Here is a 27,022-nt window from a genome sequence, read left to right as displayed (position 1 = left end):
CACACAGACAGTCGCCCAAGGCTGGAATCAAACCTGGGAGACTGATGCCGTGAGGCAGCGGTGCTAACCACTGAGCCACCATGCCGCCCCAATCTGTAAATTCCCCGTTCCTTTACCAACCAGTGATTTCCTTCTATTGCTTCCCTATACTTGTAACAGTTAATGCTATTTCCCTCTGCTCAAATATCAGTGATGTTCTCCCTGTTAATTTCCCATTTCTGAACAAACAGTGATGTTTCTCCCTGTTAATTTTGGGTGGAGGCGACACAGTGATCTTTCCCTTTGATTTCCCTGACCCTGGATGCTGTGGTTCACTGGGATTTGGGGCAGTCAGGGGTAGGAACCTTTCTGGTGCACTCCGGGAGCGCACGGCTCGGTTTGATCGTGACACCGGAAGTACGGTTCAAGGTAAGATGCCGGTTCAGATGGGGTTGTGCGAGTCGGTGCTGGAGACGGGGCTTGGTCTTTGCACTCTCCCCGCCGCCCCACTCCCATCCCTCACCCTCTCCCTGCAGGACCCTCCCGAAGGGGACAGGAGACCCTGACTCCCTGCTCCCCGCCATCGCCAGCTCCTGCTATCACCCGGCCCGGCCTGGACTGAGACTGGGCAGGTCACATCTACGGCCAGGGTAATGACCACTTCGACCATGAACACACCAGCAACATCTGGGGGATCGCCTTTTTAACCAGATCAACCATGGCATCAGTGTGGCTTCAAAACCAAAAACAGTTACCCTGCAAATGATTCGGAGATGCCGGTGTTGGACTGGGGTGTACAAAGTTAAAAATCACACAACACCAGGTTGTAGTCCAACAGGTTTAATTGGAAGCACACAGTGACAAATGACCCTTTGATGAGTAACTATAATTTGTACATGTGTGCTTCCAGTTAAATCTGTTGGACTATAACCTGGTGTTGTGATTTTTAACTCTGCAAATGAGCAGCTCATTGTGTAACATCAGAACTAGGCATGAGTTTAGAGAAAGAAAAGACCCACTGTTACCCTTTGTATGACATAAACTTCAATTTTGGGCATCCCTGATAAGCATGGCAAAGGTTTTTTTTGGCTATGTCCCTTTATACTCGGTTGGAAGTCACACGACACCAGGTTATAGGTCGACAGGTTTATTTGAAATCGCAAGTTTTCGGACCATAGCCACTTCATCAGCCTCTTCACCTTCTGATTTTGTTCACCCCAGTTCGGTACCGGCACCTACACGTCCTTTATACTTTGTATGTGTTTCACAGGCTGTATTCATACTGTTTTGGATGATGTGCTCATTAATTGGCACATTTGTTTTAAAATCATACAGTGCTGTAGAAAGTTAATGGGGTCACCTTGCCTTTTCCAGCCTTTTCAATGAGCCATCCAAACAGCCCAATTCTATTTTTCTTTCTCCAAACCCCTATGCATGTTCCCTATGTTCTCAAATCTAATCAACTATGTTTATAAATGGAATTGAAGTGCCTTGTCCCTGACGAAGAGGCAGTGACAAAAGACCATTTGATGAGTAACTATAATTTGTACTTGTGTTTGCCTAACTGCACTTTAATTTATCCCCCTACCTAAGGTAAGATGCATTTGCCATCAAGGGAGTGCAGCAAAGATTCACTAGGCTAATACTGGAGATAAGAGGACTGTCATATGAGAAAAGATTGGTTCAACTCGGCCTGTATTTACTAGATTTTAAAAGAATGAGGGGGATTCTAGTTGAAAGGTATGAAATTCTACTAGGACTGAAGAGACTACATACAGGCAGGACGTTTTCACCTGTTGGAGGACTAGGAGTGTTCACCATTCAGGATATGGGATAGGCATTTAGGACCATGATAAGGAAACAGTTCTTCACTCAGACAGTATTCAACCTGTGGATTTCTGTGGAGAGAGTATCAGTGCATGTATTCCAGAAAGAAATTCTTCAATTTTGAGATATTAAAAATATAAAAGATATGGTGAGAAAGTAGGAATATGGCATTGACTTGAAGACTCAGCCATAATCATGTTGAAGGGCATCGTAGACTTGACAGACTGAACAGCTTTATTCCTGATGAAGGGCTTTTTCCTGAAACGTCAATTACTGCTCCTCGGATGCTGCCTGAACTGCTGTGCTCTTCCAGCACCACTAATCCAGAATCTGGTTTCCAGCATCTGCAGTCATTGTTTTTACCTTGACAGACTGAACAGCCTATTCCTTTTCTTAATTTCTATGTTTGTAAAATACTTTTGGACATTTTGGGAAGACAATTATCCTTTCATATCTTTTTCCTTGCTCTTCTGAAATCAGTGTTAATGAATGTCAAACTTCATTGTCTCATTCACGTAGCCATTCTGAGCCTAGGCAGTATCGGCAAACAGATGAATCATGGGAACATCACTTGACGCTGCAGGTGGTTTGTCATTCTCAGATAGTTCCAATTATTACCAAAGAATTTGAGTGGAACTTGACAAGGATAAACCTTTGAGATGCTTATTTTCCAGAAATCCATGCTCAAGGCCTTTTTATTGTGACTGAATAAATCAAACTTCTGTTTGTATCATTCTCTTACACAATATAAATGTTAGGCTAAGATTTTATGTATTGTAGTTTTCATTAAACCTTCTCTTACTCTGCATTGTCATAGAAAGAAAACAATGACACGTTGGGCTCGTGCTAACAACATCCATAAAAAGAAGGTCCTGGAAGCCACACCATGGAGTCAGTTGAAACAGAATGATGGTAGAGACCCCAGTAAGACAATAGTGAAAAACAGTCGGGGTGAAAAGCAGCAAGCCAAGGATGGGAGAATTCCAAACAAATCAAAACGGAAGGAAAGTGAATGGTATCATATCAAAGAAGAATATCACAGTGAAGATGTTAATGGGTTTATGGATTACCTGAAAGAAACAGGTCAGGTTCTCCACAAAGGAACATTGGTGGCAGCAGACAGTGAGAAGTTAAAAGTTGATGCAGCATTATCTCTAAAGAAGGACCAGAGACGGGAGCACAGAAGATTGAAGAGGCAAATGCAAAAGAAAAATGCCATGGTAATTTTTAAATGTAGTTGAGCCATCATGATACCTAATACCCTAAATATTTATCCAGAGCAATATTTAAAGTAAACGAATTATGACAACTCAAAAATATAGTTTAACCTTACATGTTCGGCTAACCTTTGTCCAATGGAAATTCTCATGTAGGTGAGAATAATGTGCCATTTAATCATAATAACTGCATTAGGATATAAAATATGATTCACACATGTGTGAAATAATCACTATTGGATAAAAATGGTATTTTACTTTTATCCTGTAAGAATTACCTTTTAAATGTTGAAAAAAATTTTTTCAAAGTTTTGGTAGTGCCTCATTAAGTTTGCAGAAATTGAACATAATGCAAATTTGCCAACCTGAAAGCTTATTTAGGTGCAAAGTAGTTGTTGCTTATGGTAAAACATAATGCACAGGTTCACAGTTATCAGTATGTTATATTGAGTGTGCTCAAACTAAAACCAGGAGCTCCTGCCAAATGCAAACCCATATTGTGCCAGTTGGTAGTTTAGAAGAAAACGATCGATGATTGATCTCTAATATGTGTTAGAGTTTGATTGCTTCTAAAGTCTTGACTATCAGAAAAAAAAACTGAAGGATATAAGAAGCTATAAATGAACTAAAATAGTTCATGACTTCTAAGCTGAACAATTTAAGTCACTCACCTTTATGACTTGTGTCTGAAATTCCTGCCTTCTGTAATAACATCTTGACTAGACCTCAAACGACAAATAATTAAAATCCTACAAAATGTATTTTCCAATCAATTCTGATACCTACAAGCAGGTCTTGCACTGGTGAACATGCCAACAATCTGCATTGGCATCCTGCATATAAGCATATCAAGTCAGGATATTTGTGAATAGAATTATTCAAGTCATTAAGAAAATGGCGAAATAAACTGCAAGAAAAAATATAAAATCATCAAATTTTGAGACACATTAGTTTTCCTCAGAAATAGAAAAATAGCCGTGCCTATAATGCAGGATACCACCAAGGCTGAAGTCGGAGATGAGGAGATAATTTCAGTTTAGCAATTGTGATTTGTTACAAGCAGACCCCTGGCAGTCTAACTGCTAAGTCCCAGGGTGAGAAGGGATGAACTACTCACCTCCCTGTCTGAGTTCCCCCTCACCTTGGTTTGTCACAACAAGGTTAATTAAAAAAATCCTTCCTTGTGAATAATTTTCTCCAAGACTCAAATGAACTTATATTTTAAAAGAAGCCAATTTAATCAGACTTTCTTGTATTAACAAGCTTATTAATTACTAAATACCAGAAGAATTAGTAACACAACACATGTACAATCAAATGAGATGAGTACAAAATGATAAAAGTTTAAAAAACAAATAGGAATCAATCTATGAATTGCACATTACAGTGGACTGGTAGCATTAGGATTTGCAGTTATACAGTCATTTTCACAATCCTTAGTTTTGCAGAGTGGTTGAGATTTGTAATTTTGATTTCTTTTGACCATAATTAAATTCCATTGTTCATGATGAGAGAGTCACTATGAACACCATTTAGTTGCGCTATTGTCATTTAGCTGTTAGCTGGCTGGGATAGAAAAAAGTGTAAAAGGCTTAGAGACAATGGAATTCTTAAATGTATCCATTAGAGCTTTTTAAGCCAGCACGGGGGAAGTCCTATGAGAGAGGGAGCAATGTTGCACCTAATGTAAGGGAATAAAGTTGGGTAAGTGGTAGATGTGTCAATGGTGAAAACATGTTGGTGATGGTGACCATAACTCAGTAATATTTAAGGCAGTCATGAAAAGGACAAAGATGGACCAGAAGTAAAGGTTGTAAATTTGTGACAGGCTGATTTTTGGATAATAAGACAGGTTCTTGCCAAAGTGAACTGGGCACAGCTAATTGTTGGAAAATCTACAACGGAGAAGTAGAAGACTTTGAAAAAGGAAATAGTGAGAGTATAAGGCCAATATGTTCCTATAAAGCTGAAGCGTGGGACCAGCATATTCAGAGAACCTTGGATTTAAAAGAATGTGCAGGATTGGACAAGCAGAAAAAGAAAAGATTATGGTAGATACCAACTGAAAGGCAATATAAATACAGAAATAAGGGAGGGGCATGGTGATATACTTGAACAAATTCCAACTGAAACAGAGGAAGTATTAACATTTTTAACTGTCTTAAATTTGGATAAATTCCTAGGGCTGGAGAAGATGTATTCCAAGCTGTTGTGAAAGCAAAGGAGGAGATTGTCAGGGTTCTGACATTAATTTTCAAATCATCTCTGGACATGGGAAAGGTTCCAGAGAACTGAAGGGCAGTTAATGGGTTACATTGTTCATAGAATCTGGTAGGGTTAAACCAGTGAGTCTAACATCAGTGGCAGGGAACTCTTTGGAAAAAGTTCAGAGGATTGACTTCATCTTCATTGAAAGATTAACCAAGAATATTCAGCGTGTCATTGTCAAGGGGGAGATCATGTCTGACAGGTTGCATTGAATTTTTTTTGAGGAGGTGGTGAGGTGTGTGGATGAGTATTGTGCATATGCTGAAGTCTACATGGACTTCAGTAAGGCTTTTGTCAAGCTGTCACATGGGCAATCGTCAGCAGATAAAACCCATTGGATCCAAAGCAGTTTGGCACATTGAATCCAAAATTAGCTGAGTGGCTGTAGGGCAGAGGGTGATGGTCAGAGGTTATTTTAGTGATTGGAAACCTGTGTCCAGTGGTGTACTGTAGGATTTGGTGCTGAGTCCTTTACTGTATGTGGCATATGGTAATTATTTAGACACAAATATAGGAGGTTTGATCAGTGAGTTTGCAGATGATGCACAAATTGATGTGGTAATTAGCAAGGATGAAAGCCTTGGACAACAGGGAATATTGATAGGCTTTTCACCTGCCTTTCAGTCTGTATTCAACAACAGACTCAAACTACAACCCAGACTTCAAGGCACTGGCAGATAATGTATACTCTCATGTGTAATGCTGAGAATTACTGAGTTCAGGACAAAATTAATAATTATGTACGTTTGGTTTTAAATTAATATAGCACTAAATCAAACTATTTATTCGATATTTTCTTGGTGATAGGACCTGTGATGCACTTAAATTGAAAAGTGATCTTCTGCTTAAATAGATTGGAAACCACTGCCTCAGAGTGAAAAACATTTCTCCTCGTGATAATCCTAAATAAGACTAATATGAATCATGGCAGTGCAGAAGAGGTCCATTCAGTCCCACCACCAAAAAATTGCTGTAAATCAACACTAGTCCCACTGACCAGCACTTGGCCCATAGTCTTGAATGTTATGGCATTTCAACTGCTCATTCAAGTACTTTTTTTTATTGAAAGAGTTTTTTTATAAAATTACAAAAAAATTACATTACAACATCAACAAGCCGAGAGAAAAAACATTGCTCTATATGTATATAACAGCAAAAGAGGGAAAAAAAACCTACAACATAAACAAAACACAACTATACTCTTGTGAAAAATAGGCAGATCAATAAAGGTAATAAATAAAACAAAGATCAATAAATAAAACAGCTCAGCACAACAAAACATTAGCTCCCGACCTCCGAGAGCCCTAAGTGTTACACAAATGTATTCGAAATTCTTCCTTCAAGGACATCACGTAGACTAGATCAGACCATTCTTGGCTACACAAAAGCCCCAGTTAAAATGTCAGATAAATCTACATCCAAATAGTCCAGAAACAGCTACCATAGCCTCTAAAAATTTTCAGTTTCCCGGTGTACCATATTCGTAAAAAGGACATGAGGAATACATTCCGTAAGCCTATGTCAACCCGACAGACCAGGGCAGGGGGGTTTCAGAGATCCAACACATTAGAATATTTTTCCTTGCACAGAAAGCAAGAGTATTAAATTTTTTTTTCTCATGAGCATCCAGAGAGAGTATATTGGGGCAGCCCAGGAGGAGAGAGATACAATCCATCTTAACATTGACCCCAAAGACTCTCTCGATAACTCCTGCCGCAGCATTCCATTATATACGGAGGTTACGGCAAGACCACAACCAATGACCAAATGGACCCCATGCAAAATCTTTAGCTGCATGGTATAGGTGCTATTACAGATCAAAATCTTCCTTGCATTCTCGCAAATGGCCCCCCATGTGTCCATAGAGATCTCAACCCCTAATTCTCCCTTCTAGAGCCCAGACCCCCCTTCCCCCTCGCTGATTGAAGAACCTACCCCTAACTTCAGTCCTATATCTACCCCCCCTTAATTTATAGCTATGCCCCCTTGTAATACCCGACTCCATACGTGGGAAAAGGTTCATACTGTCTACCCTATCTAACCCCCTAATCATCTTGTACACCTCAATCAAGTCACCCCTAAACCTTCTTTTCTCTAGTGAAAACAGCCCCAAGTGCCTCAGTCTTTCCTCATACGATTTTCCTTCCATACCAGGCAACATCCTGGTAAACCTCCTCTGCACCCGTTTCAGTGCCTCCACATCCTTCCTATAGTATGGCGACCAAAACTGCACACAATATTCCAGCTGCGGCCGCACCAGAGTCTTATACAACTGCATCATGACCTCAGGACTCCGGAACTCAATTCCTCTACCAATAAAAGCCAGTACGCCATATGCCTTCCTCACCGCACTATTTACCTGGGTGGCAACTTTCAGAGATCTGTGTACATGGATACCAAGATCCCTCTGCTCATCAAATAAAGAAGCTAAACCATCCATTAAATCTCTGGGATGTTTGCTTAGGAAACATTAAGGGAAGCATTTGTATAGGATATAACAAGTGGGGGTGAACATTCATTTTGATAAGAGCTACCTGGCCTAGCCAGAATACTGGAAGCGCCTCCCGTCGCTGAAGATCTTACTTAATCCTGTCAAACGAATGGGAAAGATTGGCCATAAGCAACTGATCAAAGGCAGGAATAATAAAGATGCCTAAATAAAGAAAACCCTTGTGTGACCATTTAACGGGGAACTGTAATTCGTTCCCCAACTCAAATGCTCTCCTAAGAACCGTCCTCACCCCCCCCCCCCCCCTTATAGCTTCCAATTTTGAGAAATTAATCTTATAACCCGAAAAGGAACCAATGAATTGATGCATTGTATCAGATGAGATACAGAGACCACTGGGTTCAACAGGAAAACAAGAGCATCATCTGCATATAGTGAGATCTTATGTGATTTAGATCCTACCTTTGGGGCGGCTATATTAGGATCTCTATGGATTGCCTCTGCCAGCGGCACAATCACCAATGTGAAAAGTAATGACGAGAAGGGACAACCTTGCTGTCTGCCCCTATAAATATTAAATTTACTAGACTTCACACCATTGCTGAGAACTGTCACCAGAGGATCAGATTTGTGTGATTTAGAGAAAAACGTAAAGTCCCTACCCGTGGGGTGGAGATGCCTCCAGACATCTACCAATCCCAATTTCGCACATCAATCCACTAATTGTTTAGATTGTTGAGGGGCCCCTCGGCATTCTATCCACCGCGGGATAAGGCAATTAAAGTCTTGCCCCCTATAATAATGTGCCACGGCGCAACAGCCATCAAGTTGGAGAATGTGTCTATCAAAAACTTAAGGGCATGCACTGGGGGACAATAAACATTCAAGATACTGTACTCTTCTCCATGTATTGAGGCCTTGAGAATGATAAAGCGCCCATACTCATCTTTAATTTGCTCTAAATGAAACCTTAAATGAAAGGTTCTTCCTAATGAGTGTGGCCATACTGTGCTTCTAGAATTGAAGGAAGAGATGTGCATCCGACCAAATCCACCCTGTTGCAATTTCAAATCTTCTTTATCTTTAAGATGAGTCTCCTATAAAAGGGCAATGTTCACCCTCTCCTTTCTAAGACTGGAAAACACCTTTTTTCCTTTAAATCAGCGAATGGATCCCTCTGACATTCCAGGTACACCATTTGAGGACATAATTAGCCATGACTCTCTATAACATCATTTAATATCTAAAAAGGAAGAACTCGAAATAACAACTGCTGAGTGTAAACAAAAAAAATCACAAAACCTAAAAGATACATAAGCTATACATCTGACACCCTAATAACTACATATACAAAAAAACCAAATACAACACTCTTAAGAAGGGGCTCTACCCCTGCCCACAGGGAGCACTTACATATCCCAAAAACACCTTCATATCTCTTTCCAGCTTGAGCCGCATCCCTGACTCTGGCCAAAGGAAAGGAAAAAAATAAAATAAACTCTTAACAAGGAAATTAAAAGTACAACTCTACCCATCTTCAAGCATACATTATCACTTACTATTATCAGAAAAAAAGGGTTCAGCAACATCTTAAAAAATAAAGGAAAAAAGAAACACTATTATCCACTTACTTTACGTTATCGGTCTATTTTAAAGTGTCCAAAAAAATTGTTCACTTTCCGAGGAGTCAAAAGAACGCACAGGCCCATCATACATAAAGCGAAGCACTGCTGGGTACCTTGGAGAATACTGGATACCAAGGTCTGTCAATTTTCCAAGTACTTTATTTAAAGATTGTAAAGTTTCCTGCCTCACCTACCTTCCCAGATATTGCATTACAGATTCCCACTACTTTCTAGGTGTAAAATGCCTTTCACATTAAAATAACACCCCTTTATTATTGATCTTTTAACTAAGGGGAACAGCAGCTTTCTATCCACCTTGCCCATGCTGCTTATACTCTTATACTGCTCAATAAGATCCCCTCTAAGCCTTCTCTACTCCAAAAATAAACCTGAGCTTATTCAGCCTCCCTTCATAGCTAAACTGCTTCATCTCAGGCAATATCCTTGAAAATCTCTTCAACACCCCCTTGCAGTGCAGTCACACCATTCCTATAGTGCAGTGACCAGTACTGCAGCTGTGGCTAACCAATGTCCTGGGCAGTTCCGGCATGATCTCCCTGCATTTGTAACTTATACCGTGACTGATAAAGTGTCTCCTATGGCTTCTTCACAAACCTATTAACCCATCCTGCAGAAGATAGGATGGGGGTGAGGGTGGGGGAAGGGGCAAGGAGTAAATAGTAGTTGGAGATAGAGCCCAAAGAGAGCCGGGAACAGTTGGACAGACAAAGTGGATAACAATCAGCCTGGGAGAATGAAGTTATTTGTGGATACACAGCCCACCTTTGCATTAAACTAACGTTTTCCTAGTTACCATCAGCTCTGAGGAAGGGATACTGAACCCAAAACGCTAACTCTGATTTCTCTCCACAGATGCTGCCAGACGTGCTGAGCCTTTCCAGCAACTTCTGATTTTGTTTCTGATTTTCAACATCCACAATTTTTTCGTTTTCTACTCTCAAAGCCTCGTTTGAAGATCCTTACAATATATTATATCTCCTTAGGCAGTAACTGATCCTTAATAATGTAACATCACCACCTCTTTTACACCCATCCCTATCCTGCTTGAAGATCCTAAGCTCCAGAATGTAGAGTTGCCAGTCTTTACCGTCCCTCAACCATGTCCCTGTGTTAGCAACAACATTATAATTCATGTTTTAAAACTTGCATCAATTCACTACATTTATAATTCTTTACTTTCTGTACATGAAAGTCTGATTGGCAGTCCTTAGCACATTGTTAAAACCTGCATATACTGATGAGTTTCAAGCTTAACTCTGTTGCAGTTTGATGGGCATGCAGTTGGACGTGTCAATGAAACTGTCCTAAAAATCATGTGAAGGTTAAGTCCAAGGCATCATTTTTGCAAATCATATCTAACTTGGAAATCGCAAATGTTGGAAAGCAAATTGTGGCAATTTGCAATTCATGGAGTGTCTTTTTCTCATGACAAATTGTTGGCTGCTTTGAATATTAATAACTGTGTTCCTACAGACCTCATTACTCTTTTCAGCGGCTCTGGCTCAGTGTTTCACACAGATGTTCTGTCCTTGCAGCTACAGATCAATGTTACTTTGATTGGCATGGATGAAAATAACTCAATCCTCAACACATTTTTGTTTTCTTTGCTTTAGCTGAGCTTTGGCATACTCCCTGTCATTCCCGTGTTTTGAAGTTAGTATCTGAGGTTATAACTATAAGGAGAAGCAAATCTAACTGGAGCTTTTAACTGTATAAGAGCAAAACTGAGTGGAGATCTTTGCAAATTATGGCAGATTTAATAGAGAAGATGTTTCCATGTGTGGAGGAGCCCAAAACCAGGGAACATAAATATTGAAAAGTCACTAATAAATCCAATAGGTTAATGAGAAATATCTGCATCATAAAGTATTGAGAACATGAAAATACCACTGCAGTCATTTACAGGGAAACTAGATAGGTACCTAAGGGAGAAAGGAAAGGCAGGATATATTAATGAGGTTAGATGATGTAGGGCATGAACAGGCATAAACATAGGCAGCGATCACTTGGGCTGAATGACTGATTTCTGTAAATTATGTTTATTAACATTTTCTTGCCTGCAGCCTTTTGTGGGCCTTTTTCTTAAGTAGGTAGTGATTTCACCTTCGAAACTACTGGTACTATCATCTTGGGTCAAAATTTAAATGGTCGTCACCTTTAAATTTCCATCCATTTGCAGCTATTTTAGGATATACACTTAAAGACTCATATTTCTCTAGCTATTGCAAATGACAATTGTTGCAATTTAAAAACAATTCAATACTTTTATATATTAGCCCGCCTCAAATTTGACTGCTTAACCTTTGTACAGCTTGCTTTTTTTAAAACAAATATGAACACTGTTGCACATAACCAATGAGGAGTAGCTGCCCAATGCTAGAATCATAGAGATGTACAGCACGGAAACAGACCCTTCGATCCAACTTGTCCATGCCGACCAAATATCCTAATTAATCTAGTCCCACTTGCCAGCACTTGGCCCATAAACTCTCAACCCCTCCTATTCATATACCCATCCAGATTCCTTTTAAATGTTACAATTGTACCAACTTTCACCACTTCCTCTGGCAGGTCATTCCATACACGTACCACCCTCTGTGTGAAAAAGTTGCCCCTTAGGTCCCTTTTAAATCTTTCCCCTCTCACCTTAAACCTATGCCCTCTAGTTCTGGACTCCCCCACCCCTGGGAAAAGACTTTGTCTATTTATCCTATCCGTGCCCCTCATGATTTTATAAACCTCTATAAGGTCACCCCTTAGCCTCCGACGCTCCAGGGAAAACAGCCCCAACCTAATCAGCCTCTCCCTATAGTTCAAACCCTCCGACCCTGGCAACATCCTTGTAAATCTTTAAGCAATTAGACATAAATCCAAGAGCACGGTCATGGATACTATCGAAATAAATTATAGAACTTATTGCAGGATATATAGAATTTCTTGACTTCAACTACACTTGCCCCTAAATTTCCCGATATGATGAAATTGGTAGGTGGGGAACCCTGAGCTCATACTAGTATTCTATTTCTTTGGGATATTAAATTAATTTTTTGAGATTTGGACAATGGTAGCATTTGTTTTCCATCCCTAATTTGCTCTTGGATTAGTAGCTTGCTAGGCCATTTGAGAGGGAATACTCAATTTAGCCTGCTCAATAAATAAGAGATATTGTAATTATTTTAATTGAGTTTACCAATAGGATGTTATGTCAAACTATATTGTACTTGTGCAGTTGAATAAAACATCTGAATATTTCTGTTTTCCTCCTTCCATTGGAAAGATATGTTTCCACTGCAAAAAAACAGGACATGGAATGGACCAGTGTCCAGAAATGGACAGAGATGACAAAGAGAGTGGAAATGGTATCTGTTACCGATGTGGTTCCACAGAACATGAGATCCGCAAATGCAGAGCAAAGGTTGACCCTGCTTTAGGTAAAAAATGTCTTGTAGATGACTTTATTCCATAATAACTGTAATGTTCATTATAAAGAAACAACCCTTTTGAAACAACTTTACTTTTTTCTGAGTACCTAGTGCACTGCTTTAACAGAATAACCAAGTCCGTCTGTCTTGTTAATCTGGAGAGCTGTTATTTAGTCAGTGGACAGCCCTGTATACCAGCAACAACTTTTTTTTGTGGCTAGTAGAATAATTGAGTCACATCACCAGAATAAAATGCTGGCTGACTAAGTAGATCACAGACGTGTTCAGTCGATATTTCCAATTGGCCTGTTTGGAAATGTTATCATATACCTCTGGAGCAGGTGGGACTTTAACCAGGCCACCTGATTCAGCATTAGAGAACTACCACTGCACCACAAGAGCCTTCAGCTTTGTTCTGTTGGAAGAATAATTGATCATTTGATCCAGCTGAACCGTTTTTCACTGAGGTACCTTACTGACATGCATTTTGTGGTATGTTTACTGTCCCATCCCTGCACAAGAAGGTATTGGGTATTAGTCTTTGTGCTAATCAAAGTAATTTAATATGCCCTGGATTATTTTAAGCCATGATCTATTTGTAGTTCCCCTTGACAGCAATTACATGATGATAATGTTAGTGGACTAGTTTTCCATAGCATCATGTTAATATGCTGGGGATATGGGTTAAAATCCCACCTTAGCAGATGGTAAAATTCAAACACGGTCAATTATTATAAAAATCCATTTGGTTCTCTAATATCCTTTAAGGGAGGAAGTCTGCTATCTTCACCTGGTTTGTCTTACAAGTGATTCCAGACCCACAGTAATGTAGTTGAATCTTAACTGCCTTCTGGGCATTTAAGGGATGGGTAATAAATGCTAGCCTAGTCAATGATGCTCACATCCCATGAAGGAATTATAAGAAAAATGTAGACAGCATGTTGAACTCCTGTGAATATTTAACTTGCAACAAAAATTTGACATTACTAGAGTAACAGAAGTAGACATAAAATAGCAAATTTGCAACAGCTTTCCTTTCCCTATGTTTCCTCCTCATCTCTTAAGCATTGACTCATTCTAGAATAAATGTCCTTGGGTACTAGTTATTATGTTGTGTTTTACCCCGGCAGTTAATTTTTACCTCAGCAATAGTGCAGGCCTAGATGGCCATGGAAGAGTATCAGAATCAAACCAAACCTGTCAACATCCAGTGTTGACATACGGATCCAAAGGGCTCCAATGGATAGTGATCAGGAACTGAAATGCTGGTGGTTAAATCCCAGTCTGTGAAGGAGATTCTGAGCCCAATTAGCCCAATTTACTATGCAAAGAAAGATTAACGTATTTTAGCAAAACATTCAGGCTTGGGCTTATAAGTGGGCAGTAACATTTGTGCCACACAGGTTCCATGCAATAACCATCTCCAACAAGAGAGAATTTAGCCATCTCTCCTTGACTCTTAATGGCATTACTATAGAAAGCATCCAATCTTGAATTATCCCAGTTTAGTTTGGCAACTGTTCTGCCCGAGACTGCGAAAAATTACTGAGAGTTATGAACACAGCCAATTCCATCATGAAAATTAGCTTTTTTTCCATTGACTCTGTCCACACTTCTCATTGCCTTGGGAAAGCTGCCAACATAATTAAAGACCCCTCCCACCCTGGTTATACTCTTTCATCCTCTTCCATTGGGCAGAAGATACAAAAGTTTGAAAACATGTACCAGCAGATTTAAGAACAGCTTCTTCCCTGCTGTTATCAGACTTATCAATGGACCTTTCATTTATGAGGGTTGAACCTTCTCTGTAGTTGTAACACCATATTCTGCATTTTGTTCTGTTAACCTGATATACTTAAATAAGATATGATTTGTCTGGTTAACACAGAAAACAAAGTTTTGCACTGTATCTCAGTACATGTGACAATAATAAATTAAATTTGCAACATTTAACTATTTGGGGTTTATTAATTGAGCAGAAATTGAACTGTACCAGCAGTCAGTGGCTGGGAACTCTCTGTTGGCAACTCACCTGCTGACTCCCTAAAGTCTGTCCACCATCTAAAAGACACGAGCCAAGAGTGTGATGGAATCTTCTCCATTTAACGGGATAAATGCAGCTCCAACCACACTCAAGAAGCTTGACACCATTCAGAACAAAGTAGCCCATTTGATTGCTATCCCACCATCACGTTAAATATGCACTCCCTCTATCACTGAAGCACAGTGTGTACCAGACATGAGATGCACTGCAGTAATTCATCAAGACTCCTACAACATCAACGTCCAAATACCAATCTCTACCACTGAAATGGACAGGAACAGTAGTGGTGTTGGAACACCTGAAAGTTCCCTTACAAGCCACATAACATCCTGACTTGAAGTTATAACATTACCAGTATAGGGGATGGCATAATAAGTGTATTATCGCTACATTATTAATCCAGAAGCTCAACTAAGTTGAGGACTCAGTTGTGAATTTGTGTTCTGGAATTAAGAATCTACTGATGATCACAAAATAATTGCCAATTGTTGGAAAACTCATCTGGTTCATTAATGTCCTTCAGGGAAGGAAATCTGCCATCCTCACCTGGTCTGGCCTAGATCTGACTCCAGAACCACAGCAATGTGATTGACTCTTAACTGCCCTCTGAAATGGTCTAGCAAGCAAATCAGTTCAAAGGCAACTCAGGATGGGCGATAAATGCTGGCCAACAAGTGATGCCCACATCCCACAAGTGAATTTTAAAAGTCCTAGGATCCATTCTAGGCACCACATGGTCTGAAGTAGTACATGAAGATTTCTCACCACCACCTTCTCAAGGACAGTTCTGAATGGGCAGTCGATGCTGGCCCAGTCGGTGATGTCCACATCCCCCGAAAGAATAAGAAAAAGAGAATGGTTACTGAGCTTGAGACACTCTGGGTTACATATTTATTTGAAGGCTTCTATTACCAATTGATCCATCGTGTCAAGTATGCAATTGAAAGAGTTGAAGATTCTTGAATTATTCAGAACAGCAGTGACTGTAGTCTGTAAATTTCTGGGAAACAAATTGATAGAAAGTAGCTAATTGACACTAATTAGTAAGTTTGTAGGGCTGTAAATTTAGCTTATGTGTGTAACGAAATGCCATTCTGGTGCCAAAGGAAGCACTTTGCTGACTAGAATATTGTGGAGAGTAATGCGGAGTGAGCTGTTTATTGCCCTGACTCTGGTGTTACTGACTTGTGAATACTTTATCCTGCAAAAAAAAGAAGCAAATGTGTTCCATTCTCTGCATTGAAATGTACAAATGAAAATTAAATTGATTGATAATTTCTTTTGTTAATTGTTGATGTGAGGTGAATACATCTTGTCTAAACACAGTAAATACAAAGCTGATACTTTCTAAATCTAATACTCCAAAATTGTTTCTGTTTTTTTCAGATCCACATGAATGTAGCAGATTTTGTTTCTCTGTATTTTTTTTTGTGCTCATCAAGGTAAAGGATGGCAAAGCTGAGCAGCAAAATTCATTTGAAAAAAATGTTTTCCAAAATTTGTATCAAATATTCCTGACTCAGTTATAATATCTAGATTTTAAAAAACTGCTCTTTACCTAAACAAGGCAGTTTCCTTCAATTCAAAATCTAAGTAGAATGCACCTTCTTCGCCACTGTGACTTTGTTTTTACTCCCAGCCAATTCATAGCTTCTCTACGTGAGAGTGAGTTAGTTTGTGGGTAGTGCTGCTATGTGGGCTGACATTCCATAGGAAATTTATTGAAATTGTTTTCATGAGCTATCAATTACAAAGAGAGAGGGTTCTCTTCTATAACTCTGTCATATTCAAGCCCGAAGGTGATTGGACAGATTGCTAACTCACTTAACTACTATGTTCCTTGTTCTAATGCATTTCTGAAATCATTTATTAAAGTTGCTGATAAAATTTCATTGCTTGATTTTTACAGGAGAATTTCCATTTGCAAAATGTTTTATTTGTGGTGAAATGGGACATCTTTCAAGATCCTGCCCAGATAACCCAAAAGGACTATATGCAGATGGTAAGTATGTGCATTTTAAAAATTAATATTTACATTGCACCACATCTGCTGTTTAACTTAAATTTTCAGAATGAAAGTTTGTTTCATGCTTTAGTAAGTGGCAAATGCAGGTTACGACACAGTAAACACTTGTAATCTTTAATGCTTGTAATCTTTCTCCTTGTGGAATGGGCCAGACCTTCAGAATGTGGTCCCCATGCTGAAGCATGCTTCCTGCTCTATCATTTGGATATTCACCACCTCTTTATTAAGTCTTATCAATTTCTCAAGGGCCACTCTTGCTGGAACACAGTGGACCATGAAGATAGTTGGAATATAAAACTGAAATCTGACACTGATTCTTGATTCCAGTTGTTAAGCAAATGCTAGGCATCTCCCACTAAAGGAGCAAAGATTTACTGGATTGATAATTACATTAATGCTGTAGACATTATGTTTGGGAATAATAGGGAATCCCATGGCATTCTGCAGAAATATACTTAGTAGGCGATAGGAAATCTGCAAAGGACAACTGATAAAGAGAAAACAAACCTCAGCTTCATAAAGTCATAACCTACTTCATTTATAACTTCCATAATTAATTTCTATAAATTTGTCTCAAAAATGTTGAACTGTATACTGTTTATGCATATTTAATTTTGTTTTTAAAATGCATTTGCTAGTAGAGATTTTTCCCCTTCCTGTTGTGGCATGAGTCAATGATAAGAAATGTAAGGAAATACAAAGGAAATGGAAAATATCAGAGAGAAAATTATTTGCAGTTTTCCCCTTGAGCTTTAAATTGTGACTTCAGAGTCTTGCTGTTCAGTTCTAACTAACTTATTTACTTGCATTTGTACCTTACCAATACCACACAACCTACACTTATTAGTAAAGTTCTTCTCCTTCCCAAGAAACTAGATGGCTTAAAAGATACCTGGTAGCTGCAGCTTTTTAATTTCTTGTTCCAGCTATCATTTAACACTGTCTTCAGTATTACAGCTCTACATTCAACATGGACAACATTGTCCATTCACAAGAGTCAGAATCAGCATACCACCAGCCTCACCAGACCTTTATGCTCGCTCTTGGTCCAACTCAAGATACCATTTCATGACTTCAGCCATCTACTTTGCATTCTAGAAGACCTCCAACTTCCAATGCATCTTATGGCTGTTAGTTTGCTTTCTTAGCAGTCAGCAAACATACTTTCTGGAATTGCTAGAATTATCCTTACAATCTTTCTTGAACAAGGCCATAATGTTTGCAATTTACCATTGATCTGGTACCTTCCCCAAGTCCAGGGCAGTGCCACCACAACTTCTAGCCTCACGTCTTTTAAAAACTTTGGAAACTTCTCATTTGATCCCGTTGGCTTGTCAACTTTAAGTAGAAACAGTCTGTTCGAAATTTCTGCCTTGTTAGTTTTGAACTCTTTTATTGACAAAGTTTCCTTATGTGTCACCAGAACCCAGGTATCATCCTCCTCTTTTGTAAAGACAAATGTTCATTTCCACCTCCTTTGTGATCCAGGGACTCTCCATTTGTTAGTCCTACTTTTTCTATTAGAGGAAGAATACTTGAACTGTACTTAAATCATCTGCCCCTTGAAGGTGGCTCATTATTCAATTACTGATTTTTCTACCACCCCCTTGTTCCAGTCAATCCTGCCCAGTTCTGTTCTTGCCTCATCGAAGTCAGCGCTCCGCCAACTGATTTTTCGTACTCTGGATTGTTACATGTCATTGTCCACCACCATCCTGAACCTAATGATGCAATGATTAGTATTTCCTAAACCTTACCCTGCCCTTGATCACTTGGCCAATCTCATTTCCAAGGACCAGATTCAACAATACATTCTTTCTTGTTGGACTGGGTACACTTCTATAGGAAGCTCTCTTAAATATATTCTAGGAATCCTCATTGCTCACTATGTCTTGTGCTATCAGTATCCCAGTCTACAGTTGGGGAATTAAAGTTCCCCGGCTGGATTTTACATACAGGGGCTGTTGATGTGGCTTCTTGTGGAAGTCAGCTGGAAAAAGTACAGACCCCCCTCTCCACCATCCCATCCACCACCACCTCTGGGTCCCTGACAACAAAGCAAGGAGGTGAGCTTTCCTTTCTACGCCAGAATGTTCCAGCAACACCATGTGAGGGCCAATTCCTGATTTGTGTGGTGGACAGGTAGTTGTTATGGTGCCAATAGCATAAATACTGCAGTGTACGGCAATGGTGAATACTTACACTCTCCTGCCGCACAATTTTATGAGAAGGATACCAAAAAGCTGGTTGCATGATTGATGAGGTTAAGAGCAGAAAAGTGCCACTATTGCTCTGAGCTGTAGTGGGCTGGGTTCCACGAATCCTGTTCACAAAGCCATGACAAATGCAAAGAGGAGCATTTCGCTCTTGATGTTCATCCTTTAATGGTTTTTTGCTAGAGAGTCAAACAACGTATAATATTCCTTTTATGAGCAGGATTTAAGTTCTCAAAATGTAGTTTTACCCTGCAGCTGACAGATAAATTTGTTATTAAGATGGCAAGTTTAAATCACTGTTTTTGGGTTCAGGGCTTCCTTTATAATTTATTAATGTTACCAGCAGCTCATTCTAGTTGTTCATACCTACTGGTTTGATCGTCCACTCCTGGTCTTTTTTGCCTGGCTTCCCATTCACCAATTTTCTCGATGAAGAGTGTGAAACAATCAGTGCACTCATTAAAATCAAATTTCTCACTTGCTGCAGTGCCTTGATAGTGACTAATGGAATAACTCTCTAGAAGGCAGGAAATGATATTCAAATACGTGGGTTGACTCTACGATGCACCACTGACACTGTGCAATAACACAGTTAGTGCCTAGATGATGGAAGCCAAAAAGGGGGAGTAAGAGCAGCTGGCACAGAGTGAAAGAGAGGGGGCTGACTCTCAGATTGTATTTTACACTGAAAAACAACTACAGCATTCTCAATGAAAGCAACAATCAGAGACTATATTGCAATACAGGATCTTAATAATGAATAGACTGATATTAAAATTATAACTAATAATACTTTGCATTACAGTTGAGATCGCCACCTGTCGATCAGATAGATACATTTCATACAAGCTCTGTCTGCTTTGTTATTTTGCCATACTGCCTGGTGTGACTTGACTGTGTTAAATTAAAGCAGGACCGCATGTAGCCAAAATTCACGTTTAGGTGAACAGCAAAAACCGAAAGAGTGACACAGAACCAGCAATTTTATAGCTCAGAAGGAAGCTATTTGTGCCAACCTTCTCAGACAGTATCCACTAATCCCTTTCTTCTCCTCTTTACCCATCACCCCTCTTTTTTTTTAATGAGAACCAAAGTTGGAGAAGTATATTCTTTCTCTATAGTCTTTTCTCTTCACTTGTCACAATGTACCTTTGAATGTTAACCAGTTGGCAATATGACAATTGATATACTTCATCTATATTAGGTTCAGAATAAAAAGATCCATCAACAGATTTTGTTACATGACAAAACTATTGATTTATTATAAAACGAGACTTATTTGACAAAGGTGCAAATTTCATGAATGCAGAAAATATGAAACTATAATTTTTATATTTGTCTTGTAAATAACTCAACACATGCTTGTACCTGTTAAAGGAAAAATAGAGAAACTTTCTCTGCAGCAATTACCCTTTTTAGAATAAATGTAGCCAAGTGGTTAATTTTCTAAGGAAAAAAAGATAAGATCTAAAATACTCCAATGGCTTTTGGTCTGGTTTCTGCTACATGTCGATGCTTCCTTGGGCATATTTGGTTGGTCCTGGGATGTCTTCAGATGCAGTTCAGTCAGGAGATGTTAAGATTGTAAGAAGTTTACATGTGTGAAATATGAGGGAACTAGTATAATTTCTCTCAGTTCGTGGATGACATAAATCTGGGTGGCAGGGTGGACAGTGAGGAGAATGCAGAATGCTTCAGTGTGATTTGGATAAGTTGAGTGAGTGAAAAAATGTATGGCAGATGAAGTATAATGTAGATCAATGTTATCCATTATAGTAGGAAAAACAGGATGGCAGGTTATAATCTGAATGGCAATAGATCGGGTGAGGGTGAAGTGCAACCAGACCTGAGTGCCCTTGTACATCAGTCGCTGAAAGTACCTATTATAATACATATGTCCTCACATCAGGCCACTGGCTATTTCTTTTGTGACATCAAATTTGTTGCTGTACATCTTATTCAGGCTAGATTCCTCCTCCTCCTATTTTTATTAGTTTTCTCTGAATACAAAATTCTCTTGCTGCAGCACAATTATTTGGCAAGTTAGCAAACTTTAGTACTTTTAGCTTGAAAGAAGATTTGTGCAAACATTGTTTTAATGGAGGACCTATTTCAGTTCTTCACTTTCCATACCTTTGCCAGTGTTCTAGCTTCACAACACAGCTCTTATCAACTATTTAATCCTATTCACTGACTTAAGTTATGAGGCAAGAGATGCAGGGGTGAAAAATTGAGGCTAATTAATTTTCACATACAGTATTGTGTTTGAAAGAGGAGGTTGAATTATTTGTTGAGTATAAGCAAACACATGATATTCGGTGCTGAAAAATGAGGTTATCTTATATTTTGTGATCTATGGCAGTAAACCAATCCTAGAGATTTTATCAGAAACATTTATCAAGTTAAAATTGAACACTGAGCCACACACACATTTAAAGCTTGGTCAAAACATACAATTTAAGAAACAAACTAATTGAGAGGTGGAGAAGTTTATGGTGACAATTCTAATGTTTACAGACCTGGCAACTATTGAAGTGATTCAAATGTGAGATGTTTAAGAGGTGAGAATTAGAGGTGCATCAAGATCTTGGAATGTTACAAAGCTGGAGAAAGTATAGATGTGCGCGGAGGGGAGAGGGGAGGCAGACAGACCATGGAGAGATTAAAAATTAAGATGCCAATAAATATTAAACCATTGCCAGCTGGAAGCCAAAGCTGGTAAGAGAATGGTTGAAGAGACAATAGCATTTGATACAAGTTAGGATACAAAGAGCAGACTTTTGGATCAACTCAAGGTTGTGAGGGAACAAAGTGGGAGGCCAGCCAGAAAATCAACAGGTAACAAAGGCGCAGCTGAGGCATTTGGCAGCAACTAAGCTAATGTGGGAGTAGGAGATCTATGAGGATACAGAGAGAGAGGTAGGTGGCTAGGGTCTGATGTTAGAAGCTCAGCTCAGGGTCAATAGAATGCTGAGATTATGAACAGGCTGGTTCACCCTCAGGTGATGTCAATGTTGAAGAACAGTCAGTGGTTTGGGAGCTGTGTTTGTGGCAAGGACTAAACACAATGCCTTCTGTGCAAAGATGGCTATCAGGTTGCAGAGATTTAATTATGGGACCCTGGGAAGGATAACCAGGATGTGGAAACCAGTTTCATGTTCAAGGACTGTGCTAAGGAAAGGGAGTTGCTGGTTATAAGGACAGAGCTTCCTTCCTGATCTGATAGTACGTGTCCCACAGAAGACCTCCCCAGAGGCATGCATGGTCCCTGCTTAATGTCACCTTCCACTTTCTCAAGTGGCATGTCTTCTACCAGAGTCCATCTGATTAGTTCCAAAAATTGCCTTAATCTAGGCTGATCTAGAGTTGCTGATCCAGGGACACCTACTGTCCCAAATATGGCCATTCTTCACATGGAGCAATAGCCACAATCTCAGGTAACTGATAACTTGAAACATACTAAATTTAGCCATGGCTTTCAGGGTAGGTGGAGGTAAATTTGTTCCTAACTTGCTGCCAGGCCTATGCCTCCACATGAAATCCTGGCCTTTAAAACCAAAGAAGGAAAAGCCCCATCTGCTGTGAGAAATTGTGGTTTAGGGTCTTTGGAGATGCTGGCCAAACTAATTTCCCCTCGGTTATTATATCGAGCAGAGAGGGGATTGTATCCCATCTGACTTGATAACATTCAAGATCAGCTCCCATGAATAAAAACAAAATGTCATAGATTTGAAGGTACTCAGTGTCTGCTAATCACTGAAATTATAGTTGCTTTGCTAATCATTTCTTAATCTTTAGAAAACTCCATCATCATTGGCAGCTCAGAATAATTCACCACAGCAGCTAAAATGGTTGTGAAGTAGATAATAAGGGTAGAAATAAAAAGTATGTAGTTATGTAACCTGGATCGAATAGGATTTCTGCCTGAGATTTAAACACATAATAAAATTTAGTTCAAATGTATTACTGAGTAAAGTCTAAGTGGTTCGTCACAGGAAGAGAGAAAGATCGGGAAGGTAATTACTCTAAGCTGTTCCCTCATCTCCTAGCCGGCAACAATGGAGCACAAGCAATGCATTTCCTTCTCCAGCAGTCCTCTGATTTAAGACATTTCTTGCAATTTTGCTTATCAGGGATAATTTACCACTAAGTTCCCAAAAAACAGGTAATAGTTTATATGCAAGTGAATAGGCAGTCATTCGTTAATTTAAAATGAATGTATTAACTTTGCTCTCAATGTTCTCTGTTCCAGTGCAAATGGTACCAGTACTTTCAGGCTTCCTTCATAATTTAATTTTCTCAGTTCTCATAGCAACCTGATGAGTCTAAGCACATGTACTTGCTGCAGTTGTGATATCTTTTCTAAACTGGCACAAGTAGAGTAACTCCACCCTAGCCCAATGGTGTCCAGCAGAAGTTTTTGGTGAACCATAAGTGTGGCGACAGTGACATAATTTAACTAAATTTTTGTCAGCTCTTAAAGCACATAATAAGGGCACGACAGTTGTCATGGTGACTTTAATTTGCATATTGACTGGACAAGTAAGATGGGAGAGGATAACATGGAACACAAATTTCTAGAGTGCATCAGGGATTATTTCTTAGGGCTGTACTTTGCACAGGAATAGGCTATTTTAAATTTAGTTATATATCATGAAATAGGATTAATTAAGGAGCCTGTCCACAGCAATGGTCATAACAAGGTAGAATTTTAAGTTTGAGGGAGGACAACCTGCACCTCAAATCAGTGTCCTCAGCTTAAATAAGGCCACATAAAGAGCTATGAAGAAAGAGTTGTCTTAAGCATGCTGGGAAACTAGGCTAAGTGGAAGGTCAGTAAATGAGCAGTGGCAGACATTTTAGCAGATATTTCATAGTACTCAGTGAAAGTTTATTCTGGTCAAAAAAAACTAGATAAGGAGAATGAACCACCATGATTAATAAAAGAGAGTATCCAATCAAAAACTGCACTGCAGCATACAAAGCAGCATCAACTAGTGGTAAGTCAGAAGATTGGGAAACTTTTAGGACCCAGCAGCAGATGACTAAAAAAATTTTAACAATGAAATGACAGTAAATTGACAAGAAATATACAAGCAAACAGCAAGAGCTTTGATAGTTACATAAAAAGAAAGTGTAACTAAACTGAATATGGGACTCTTGAGGGTGCAACTAGGGAATTGATGATAGGGAATATTGAAATGACAGATAATTTAATCAAATATTTCACATCGGTCTTCACAGTGAAGGGCACTGTAACAAACATCCTAAAGATAAGCCAGGTGTTAATTGGAGGAAAGATCTTGTAACAATGTCTGGTAGTTGACAAACTAACGGGACTGAAGGCAGACAAGTCACCAGGAGAGCCAGGACCTGACAACTTGGCATCCAAGGGTTTTAAAGGAAGTGACTACAGAAATATTGGAGGCATTGATCAAATGTTCCAGAACTCTCTGGATTCTGGCAGAGTTCCAATGGCCTAGAAAACTGCTGAAGTAATGCCCCTGTTCAAGAGTGGAGGGTGACAGGCCAGTTCGCCTAACAGTTGGCCTAGAACTGAGGTGAGGAGAAATTTCTTGAGCCAGAGGGTGAAGAATCAGTGGAACTCATTGATACTGACGGCTGTGCAGGCCAAGTTATTAAATATGCTGAAGACCGGTAGATATGTCCTTGATTAGTAAGTAGATCAAGAGTTATGGGGTGAAGGCAGGAGAATGGGGTTGAGAAATATATCAGCCATGATTGAATGGTAAGCATGCTCATTGAGCTGAATGACCTAGTTCTGCTCTTGTATCTCATGGTCATTAGAAAAATGTTAGAGTCAGTCATTAAGGAGGAAATAGTAGGACATTTAGAAAAATCTGACACTATCAAACAAAGTCAAATGCTTTTGTGGAAAGAAAATCATGATTGACAAATTTGCTAGACTTCTAATAGGATATAGCAAGTCGAGTTGATAAAGCGTTGATATTGAAAGTAGAAAGGAACTCACCACATTTGGAGTTAATGTATTAGCATGGATTGAGGATTGGTTTATACACAGAGTGGCTTCTTTTGTGGCTTCCACTCTGACAGGCATGGATACTCCCAGGTTATGTATTCTGTAGCTAGATTTCCCTCTTTATAAGCCTACTTGATTCTGCCCAATTCTCTAGAACTCTCTGTTTCTCTGCTTACATATACATTTTATTTTAAACACAGCAGACTGGATATTTGCAACCTCCAGGTCAATTTTCTTCCCACTTAAGTTTTTAAACCCTCCACAATCACCTTCGTCAGAGAAAGTCAAGGTTTGCTTGCTTGAAATCACCTCTGAGATGGATCAAAAGTTCAAGTTATATTGATAAACACACACAAGCATAATGTAACCTCTTATACACCTTGAACTGATACTCTACATTTTTAAATCTTCAAAATAAACCACAGTGGAGACATTTATTACTCATTAGGTCATTCAAATGTGCGAACAGCAGGTAAAAATTTAATGAGGTAAATGATGTAATTAATTTTGGAGTGTCTCACTAAAACTAATTTTGGTGGGACTGAAGGCAGCAAAGTTGCCAGGACTAAAGGCATGGTCTAAGATTGGAACCGGATTTTTCAATAGTGACATTATAGAGCACTTCATCAAACAAATTGTGGTGAAACACTTTGGAACACTCTTCATTAAAACAACAAGTGATACTAGATCAATACCAATGCCAGATGAATTCTTAAATTTATATCTGAGATTGAGATTAAGTACAGTAAAAAGATGTAACTGTCAAATTAAAATCCTGCCAGTATGCATGTACAATGAAAGCACATTATCTGTGACCTCACCAGGCCTTAGAAATTGAGCAAGGGGTAATGGACTTTTATGTACAGAGGTGTGTCTTTTTTTGACAGCTTTTCGTAACTTAAGCCTTATTTTGCACCAGTTTAATTACTGTGGCATCTAGAAAATGAATGCTTTTTTTGCATGTTGTGGCATTACATTTTATGGAAGGGTGATAATTATTGAGGATATTGTTAAATTCTTCCAGTCCTGATTCTAACTGATTCTGTATCTCCCATATGTTAATATAAGTAAAGAATGTAATATTATTACATGACTAACTCCTTAATTAGGTGAGACAGTGTTGATGAAAAAGGAGACCCTGAAAACCAAAAAAAACCCTGAAGAAAATCTTAAGAGGAGTTCTCGGGGACAGAAACATTATCTTAACCTAGGAACTGCAGGTTTATTGGAAGTATGCAGGGGATTGTCAATAAGTAAATTGCTCATTTGGAGAATTGGCACAGAGAAGATGCAAAAGATCTCTTTTTGTACTATAACAATTCTGTGAAGTTGAAGCACAGATTCAGCTCAAAGGTCTCATTTTAACATTTGTTACAGAGTCTCGCCTCCAAGCTGGACATAATTGGCTACTAAGTGTTGCAGACAGTAGGATCTTTATCTAAATAGTCAGACCTTTCTGTTCTAAAGAACACAATTGCAGCAATAGAACAGATTTCAGAAAAGGTGGTTAGGAAATGGAAACAATATGGTTGAGTAAATGAAAGAGCATTCTATGCAGCACATGGTGTAAGTGATCCATGACCTGAGTAGTGAAGTACATGGTGGAGAATATATGAAGTAGTTGCAGTATAGAAACAAACTATTTTACCAAATAGATCCGTGCTGCACATCAATATCCCATCTATTGTGAAGCCTGATCAATATATCCTAACCCTCTCTCCCTCATGTGTCTAACTAGCATGACCTTAAATGTTCTGTATTGGTCATCTCAACTATTTTGTGCAGTAGTGAGTACTACATTCCAGCCAGTTTAGATAAATAAGTTTGGTCTGAAATTAGTTTTGAATTTATGTGTAACAATTTTACATTTATGGCCCCTAATTTTGGTATCAACTAGATGCACCATCTGTGGCTAACCAAAGAAGAT

At 39.1% G+C, this 27,022-nt stretch overlaps 1 protein-coding gene across 2 annotated transcripts in view; it reads left to right on the top strand.

The window, feature by feature from the left end:
- The first annotated feature begins 321 nt into the window (after positions 1 to 321).
- Positions 322 to 27,022, top strand: part of zcchc9 (zinc finger, CCHC domain containing 9) — a 41,198-nt gene continuing 14,497 nt past the window's right edge. Inside the window, exons 1-4 of one of the 2 annotated variants that reach the window (XM_043708471.1) lie at positions 322 to 408; positions 2,624 to 3,026; positions 12,664 to 12,817; positions 16,762 to 16,854. In XM_043708471.1, coding sequence (XP_043564406.1) covers positions 2,634 to 3,026; positions 12,664 to 12,817; positions 16,762 to 16,854 — 640 coding nt within the window. In that variant the 5' untranslated portion in view covers positions 322 to 408; positions 2,624 to 2,633. The other variant, XM_043708462.1, reaches the window with a different exon arrangement.

The sequence above is a fragment of the Chiloscyllium plagiosum genome, chromosome 2 (assembly GCF_004010195.1).
Source record: "Chiloscyllium plagiosum isolate BGI_BamShark_2017 chromosome 2, ASM401019v2, whole genome shotgun sequence".
In the NCBI taxonomy this organism is placed as follows: domain Eukaryota; kingdom Metazoa; phylum Chordata; class Chondrichthyes; order Orectolobiformes; family Hemiscylliidae; genus Chiloscyllium; species Chiloscyllium plagiosum.
This window is presented reverse-complemented; position numbering and strand designations above follow the sequence as displayed.